The 7,757-nt window shown below is 55.5% G+C and overlaps 1 protein-coding gene across 3 annotated transcripts in view; it reads left to right on the top strand.

Moving 5' to 3' along the window:
• ESRRB (estrogen related receptor beta) overlaps positions 1-5,871 on the top strand; it is a 184,709-nt gene extending 178,838 nt beyond the window's left edge. For all 3 annotated transcript variants that reach the window (XM_013003714.2, XM_045287942.1, XM_045287943.1), the window contains exon 7: positions 5,501-5,871. In XM_013003714.2, the coding sequence (XP_012859168.1) occupies positions 5,501-5,745 (245 nt within the window). In that variant the 3' untranslated portion in view covers positions 5,746-5,871. The remainder of the gene's footprint in view (positions 1-5,500) is intronic.
• Positions 5,872-7,757: the final 1,886 nt, after the last annotated feature.

Below are 7,757 nucleotides of genomic sequence, written 5' to 3'. Positions count from 1 at the left end.
CCCCCCAAGCTGCCTCATCAGCATGACAAAGACGACCCTTCCCAGATGGGCTCTAAACTCCAGGTGGAGTTTAGGATTGACTGCACATAGATTTGGGGATATGGTTCCACCTGTCACAGGGACACCAGGATGTCCAGCCCTGTTGCTCTTTCTGGGGTTTGAGCATCCACCCTCTGTGCTGTGCTTTGCCCCGTGGGTTCTAGGGCCCCTTTCGATGCCTTCAGCAGACACAGAGCAAAGGCCAAGTCCTTGTTAGGGGCGAGCAGGCTGCTGCCTAGGCCCCACCCCAGCAGTGCTGCCTCCTCCCTTGTCCCACCCAGTTTCCCTCAGGCCCCATTTCCTTAGGGCACTCCCTCAATAAACCCCATGCACGCAACCCCACCACAGGCTCTGCTCCTGCCCAGAACCTGACTGGGTCCACAGAGGGAACCAGTGTTTTGGGTCCAAATCCTTTTACGAGGCAAACAAAGCCCACAAAAGGGTAACTGACAATGTGCTTCTCTAAGGGGGCTCGATGGCACCATGGTTACAAGCTGGGCTTTTTGACCGCTAGGTTCGTAGTTCTAAACCTCCAGCCACTCCACAGAAGAAAGACGGGCTATCTACTCGATAACGTCTCAGGAGCAATTCTGCCCTGCCCCGTAGGGTCGCTGTGAGTCAGCGTTGACTCAATGGCGGTTGGTTTGGTTTGGTTTGGTTTGGTTTGGAGTCTCCCTTCTTAGGAAGGAAATGGTAGGTTGTTCGCTGTTGGAGAGTGCTAGTGCTGTACGGATGGCTTTTTAAGCTCAGCGTCAGACTTACAGAATAATTGAGCAGATAGATAGCACATGGAGTTTTATAACCACCTCCCCCTGCCTCCTCACTTGGGCACACTTTGTATGTGTGCATCTTATTAACAGCTCCAGTTCATGTTATGCGTTTGTTACAGTTAGCAAGCCTATAGCGATGCATTATTCTATAAAAGCCCGTTATTTGCATGGAGTCTGTCTTTGTTTTCTCCACTGCAAAGAAACTAGTGGAAGACCAGGCTAACCGCTTCCCTAAGGATTACAGTTCCACGTACAAAGGCTTGCTATGAGTCAGGAGCCACTTGCCAGTGCCTTGATGCACGCACGTCCTAGGTTGATCCTCACAGATTCCTTCATCAGAACCCTTCCCTCTCCCTCACCGTCTCAGGGACGCTGTAAAGTAACCAGCTGTCTCAGAGGGGCTGAGACTCAGAGGGGCACAGGAGGAGAGGCGGGGTAAGCAAAGCCAGGGGCGGGCAAATGGAGGTCTGCGAGTGGCTACACATCGGGCTGCTAACCTCAAGGTCAGCAGTTTGAAACCACCAGCCACCTGAGGGCGAATGACAAGTCTTTCTTACTCCCATGAAGAGTGACAGTCTTGGAAACCACAGGGGCAGGTCTGTCCTGTCAGAATGGAAGTGGGAGAGAGTGACAGAGTGGTTTGGTTATGTTCAACTCTCACCTGATAAGGTCAGGCTGGTAAAATCAAGACCCAGGAGGTCACGCCAGCCCTGCGCCCCGCCCCTCACGGCCTGCACCAACTCTCCAATGGCTCTTTGGCTCAACCAGCAGCTCTTCCTCTGATCCTCACAGCACCTCTTTGCCCCCTCTCTAGCTCTGGTTCTCTCTCCCTCTCCCTCAAGCACATGCCACACACGGTTTGGGTGTCATGGATTGAACCCACCAGTGGTTTCTAGCTGGGGTCCAGCCCTGCCCGAGCTCATGCTCTGCCGTGGGGACCAAGCTTCCAGGAATCCAGACTCACTGCCTCAGTGGGGGGTTAGGTTTGGCCCTTCATCCTCCTCCCTCGACTTGGTACGATGCTTTGGGTGAAAGTTGACGGTTCTAGGTGGACTTTTATGTAGGAGATTCGTTTTCTAATGAAAAATCGTGCATCAATTGCTCATGACACTGGCTGTTGCACAATCCCCACAATATACCAACGCACTCCTCATTTCTTCCCGGGGTCCCCCATTTCCATTCTCCTGGGTCCCCTGCTCCTCTGCATCTTTGGTAGGGACAGATGGTGCCCTTCTGGTCTCGTGTACTAGATTGTTCTAAGAAGCACATTCTTCTTGGGAGTGCGTGTTTTATTTTACAGGCTCATCGAGTAACTGGCTGAGGGGTGGTTTCTGGAAGTATCTTCATCTTTTTAACCTGTTTTATAGACGTCTCGTTCACATATCCGACAAGTCAGTAGTTCAGTCACGTCCAGAAGAGTTGTCCAACCATCGTCACAGTCCGTCTTAGAGCGTTTTCTTCATTCTTGTACTCATTGTTGTTATCAGCTGGCCCCCCACCCCTCTTTGTTTCTCACCAACCTCCCCTGCTCACCCTCTCGAGTTTCAAGGTAGAAGCTTGTCTTAAGGTAATCATCCCCAGGGGTCAGTTTCTTTCAGACCAATCAGTCTGGTTTTTGTGTTTTAATTTGAATTTTGTTCTCTCTCTATATATATATATATATTTTTACCTGTTCTAACAGGGACCTTGGGTTCTTGTCCAGCTGAGAGTGGTCAGTAGTAGGAGCGGGGCCCCACTGGTCTCAGGAGAGGGCAGCTTTGTGGTTCCCAGGGCCCATTAGGCCCTTGGGCTCATTGCTTCCTTGAGAATAGATTTTCCTCATTCCCTGTTGCTGCAGGCCAGAAGGGACCCCTTGTTAGTCAACCACCCACAAGCTTAGACCTCAGATATTATGCATCAGACTTGAATGTAGAACATCATCTTTATGAGCTGTGTCTTGCCACTGGTCTTAGAGACCCCTTGAGACTGGGACTGAATCACTGGCCTGAAGGCCGAGGGCCACAATGACGTAGTAGCTTCCGTAACTGGCCCCCATATGCATGTTCCATGAGTATGCATGCAGCATTTAAAAACAGGCATATTGAAATGCTCACCACACTGTTCCATAACTGTGGACTCCAAAGATAGTGGAATTTATCAAAAAACTTGTTGGAGCTGTCAGGCAGGGTGCTGAGTGGCCTGTGGGACTTGCTGGGTGGACATAACCGCCGTGGCCCCACCCTCCCCCTGGGAGCTCTCAGCAGAGTGAGGGAGGGGGTAAGACACGAACATAAGTAGCAAGGCAGGCAGCGAATTGAACTGGAAGGGAGCCTCAGGTCAAGGGTCCAGGTGCCGTCAGAGAGGGAGTACTGTAATGGTTTTCAGCTGAGGGGGGTGTGGGCCAGGGGATGGACACTAAACTGGACTTTAGAGCAAGGGCAGTTCCGAGCCAGGGAAGAGTGGAGCCAGATTTCATAATGGAGTCACCCGTTTAACCCTTTCCTAACCCATTGGACATTTGGTACCCACCCACATTTTCAGTCCTGTAGGTTTCTTGGGACATACCTGTCCCGGTTGTGGTATGTGCTACTGCCTGGCAAGGTCCTGCAAGAATGAGAGGAAAAAAAGGCCTCACTCCATCAGTCCGACCCCCAGAGTCCCTCTTGGGACATATGTATCCCTGAAAATCCATATTACCTCAAGATTTTGTCTTGATTTTAGCACGGCTTCTATTGTTGAACACACATGGGCTCCATGGAAATTCAAAGACAGTCAATAGTTCAATTACAGCAGGAAATGGGGAAGGGATGTGTGCTTGGAGAGGGCATTCTGGAAAAGCAGTTTGCAGTCAGACCCGGGACTTCAGGGCTGTGCAGGGAGGGTGTCCACTGCCAGGGAGCCGAGGCCGACGCATAAGGGATAGGATTGTGTTCGGGGCAAGATCACCACCCAGGCGGTCAAAGAGGGAGCATGTTGGTTGGAGGAGAGATTAGGGCAGGTGACCACTGAGGTGGTCTTGTGGGTGCCACTGCAAAGGTTTTGCAAATGGAACAGCGTGGTTGAAGGTGCTAACACTCCACCAAAATGCAGTGGGCAGAAACAGGCCATGGCCCCCACCTTGTCCCTCAGGAGCCTGCTGGCCGTCTGTCACCCCTATCGCAAGGCTCCCTGACAGCAGAAAAATTGATAGCCATTGATTTTGTAATTAACAGTTTATCAATGCCATCGATACAAACTTCTGATGGATCGCAAAGAAATTAATCTTGCGATGTTATTTTATTTCATTTTTGTTTAAGGCAGCTGCCAATTTGGCTTTCTTTGGGGAGGTGTGGGAGCACGGGGAGAGGGAGCTGATGGGGGTCAGGGTGTGGGGACTGCCAGTGGGGCCCTTGCAGGGCCGTATTGGGTGAGCTCTGGGAAGGGCTGCCGCCTGGGGATGGAGCCCGGCTATGTTTCCACCTGGCAACAGAAGCGGGAGGAGGCACGGGTAGGGGCGGAGGCACACCTGCAGCAAGGGCACCTACTCCCAGGCCGACTTCACGCACAGCAAGAATCATAGCTCCGGTGGACGAGCAGTAAGCTCCTCCTCACCGGTGTTGCCCCCCACCCCCAAAGAGAAAGAGGCCGTCCTGAGTGGGGGACCAGGAGTTAGGGGAGGCTTTGTGGGCATCAGCCACGCTTCGTAGCTGCCCTTGGTCATCAGGGATTCCTCTACACCAGTGGTTCTCAACCTTCCTAATGCTGCAACCCTTTAGTACAGTTCCTCATGTTGTAGTGACCCCCACCCCCCCATCCATCCATTATTCTCGTTGCTACTTCATCACTGTCATTTTGCTACTGTTAGGAATTGGGCGACCCCTGTGAAAGGGTCACACCAACCCAGCAGGCAGAGAAGAGCAGCCCATGTGCTGCCAGGGATTCAGGAAACCACCCATCTGCTTCAAAGTCTCCCCATACCCACGCACCCACACCCTCCACTTCTGCCGGGGCGGCGCCTTTCAGGACCGCTCAAGAATGGCAATAGACACTTGGTAGTTAGTGCGCATGCGTATTTACCTGCTCGCTTGGTCGATTGCTTGCTCACCCACCTTCCCAGGCTCAAACCTCATTGTAACCCATTTGTTGCAGGTGTCTCCCACCCTCCCAAGATCTAAGTAAATTTGACCGAGACCCCTAAGTTCCCAAGAACCACCAACAGCCCCCTCCAGCACTGTGATTGGCACCAGAGGGCACTTGATGATGACCCCCATGCCCTCACCGTGTGGCAGGAGCAACCACGGGGGCATAGCTGCTGTGGGGCAGGCACCGGCTTTGGGCCACGCGCTCTCCTGACCACACCTGTGTTCATCATTTAACCCCTTCCGGGCGTGGTGGCTATGGTCTCATTTCCTAAATGAGGCAGGGAGAAGTTCAACCAAGTAAAGCCACACAGCTAGCCTGTGAGGAAGGCAGGATTCGAACCCCCTCAGGGTGACCCGCGGGTCTGCTGTCCTTCCAGGGGTGGGGGTCTCATTGCCACCCGGGGTGGTTTCTTAAGAAGTGCCCTCCCTAGATGCAGGTCTTTGTGTGGGTTTGAGCCCAGCTCTCCCACTAGATTCCCCGCGCTGGGTCCGGGTTCCCCCCCTTTTTCAAGTGGGGATGGAGGATGGAAGCAGAGGCCCTGGGGCCACCTCCCTGGCTGTCCCCGCTCACGCTCGCCCTTGCGCCTGCAGACTCCACGTACATCGAGGACCTGGAGGCCGTCCAGAAGCTGCAGGACCTGCTGCATGAGGCGCTGCAGGACTACGAGCTGAGCCAGCGCCACGAAGAGCCGCGGAGGACCGGCAAGCTGCTGCTGACGCTGCCCCTGCTGCGGCAGACGGCAGCCAAGGCAGTGCAGCACTTCTACAGCGTGAAACTGCAGGGCAAGGTGCCCATGCACAAACTCTTCCTGGAGATGCTGGAGGCCAAGGTCTGACAGCGAGGGACGGGCAGACGGCCCCACCCGAGGAGACCTCCACAGTCACCAGCCTCGCCCTTCGGAGACTGTGCAGCCCCTGGGAAGGGCGTCTGGGCTCGGCTGTGTGTGTGCAGACTCCTGGTGCAGGGGGTGGGGCAAAGGGTGGGGGCAGGGGCGGGGCTCGGCTCATCTGTAAGCTTCTTTTTCTTTGGTATGTTTCCCCTCTCCGTGGGCATTGCCAGGGTGCGCACCCCTGGGGACTAGTGACCACTTGGAGATGCCCGTACCCCAATAAACTGCTGAGAGGCAGCATGTACCTTTCCTCTCTCCCCTGGCCGCCTCCCCATCCAAGGCTGGGGTGTGAGAGGGGCGTGCTCAGCACCCCCCCACCCCCCATGCCGTGGAACCCCACCTGGTGCCACGTGGAGGGCTTCTCAGAGGCCAGCAGCCTGGGTCCCCAACCAGACCTGCCTACAGGAGGCGCACCCTGGTCCTTCCAGTCCAAGCAAGGCCCTTCCCTGACTCAGTCAGCTCCCATCCAGGAGAACAGGGGCTGGAACTGATCTGCCTGTCATTCTCTGCACCCCTAGGAGACCTCCCTCCCTTAACCTCAAAGCTCACTCAGACTAGGGGTACCCCTGGCTCAGAGTCCCTTGTCTTGCCCTATCACCTCTTCCCCTCCTCAGCCCCCAGCCCCAGGGCAGTATAGGTCAGCTGAGCCTGGCCCCGCTCAGGGGCACCCTGGGTTCCGGGTGGAGCCTCAGCCCCGGAGGAGGCAGGCAGGACTAAGTGAGGCCTGAACCAGTCTCTGAGGAACACAGCCAAGTTCAGAAGCAGAGACCAACAAGCCGGGGAGCCCAGAGGAGGGGGCTGAGCAGTCTGCCTGGTCCACCCTGACATGTGGAGACAGTGGACACCAGAGAGCCGGCCTGAGTGTTAGGGAAGGGGTGTTGCTGTTGTCAGCCCATGGAACTCAGGCTGACAAGGGGTTGGCACAGCTCCCTGTCTGGACCCACCATCCTGGTGAATTTGTGGGTGATGGTTTTTCTGGCTTGCGCTGGTCACAGCACTATGGGGAGCTCAGAAGCCAGCTTTAACCCCTGCAGGAGCTCAGGGTTCCCAGTCAGGTGCGCAAGGGCTGGCTGAGGAGGTTTAAGGTGGCCTAGGAGGCGGGGACCAGGGATTTGGAAATCGTCTCTTCCAATGAGATGCCTCCAAAACCCAGATCAGACCAGCCTCAGGGGGTCACTTTTGGGGGGAAATCCTCACCCCACCCCCACCATGTGGGCAGCAGGGCAGAAGCTCCAAGTTCCCAGCTGTCTTCTTGGTCCTGCCCACTGGGTGTGAGCTTCACACTAAGGGCTTCCCAGCTAGATGGGCTGGCTGGAGCCCAGCGGTATGACTGCTCACAGAGGTAACCTCAAAGACTTCTAAGACCCTTGCTGCTTGGAAGGCAGCATCTTCCCATTCCTCTCACCCACCAAAGGCCCAAAGAAGTGGGGAGCCCACACGGAACCACAGTCCAGGATGCTGCCTCCTTCCCCAGCTCCTCTGCAGCACCCACAAACCCCTAGTTGTCCCCAAGCAGGCGGAACACATGCAAGGCAGAGCCTTCAGCACCAAGGACCTGGGCTCAGCCTAGGTCCAGGGCCGGTAGGATCTAGTACCACTTCGACACACGCATGAGACCCTGGTCCCATCTTTATCCGTCCCCACCCCCTCAGTAGGGTGGCATGGGTGAGAGTCCAAGCGCCAGGCAAATTAGCCTCATGGGACTGATGGCTTCTACCAGAGGGTACAGCGGTCCCGGGGTTTGGAGGTGTGGGGTAGAAAGCACCCCTACGGCAAACGCTGGCAGTGCTGGGGACAGCTGTCCAAACGCTGGGGGGTGCCTGGGGTGCATCCTGAGAAGGGGGAAGCTGAAACAGGTGTGGACCCCTGGGGGCAGGGTGAAGGGACTGACTTCCTAGGGGGAGACAGGGAAGTGAGTTGGTAAGGTTCTTTCCATTCACATACCTCTCCCCACCGCC

Source organism: Echinops telfairi, unplaced genomic scaffold, assembly GCF_000313985.2.
Source record: "Echinops telfairi isolate 266 unplaced genomic scaffold, ASM31398v2 ScPeMD7_18;HRSCAF=68, whole genome shotgun sequence".
NCBI classification, from domain to species: Eukaryota; Metazoa; Chordata; class Mammalia; order Afrosoricida; family Tenrecidae; genus Echinops; species Echinops telfairi.
Note: the sequence above shows the minus strand (reverse complement) of the source record. Positions and strands in the feature narration are given on the sequence as shown.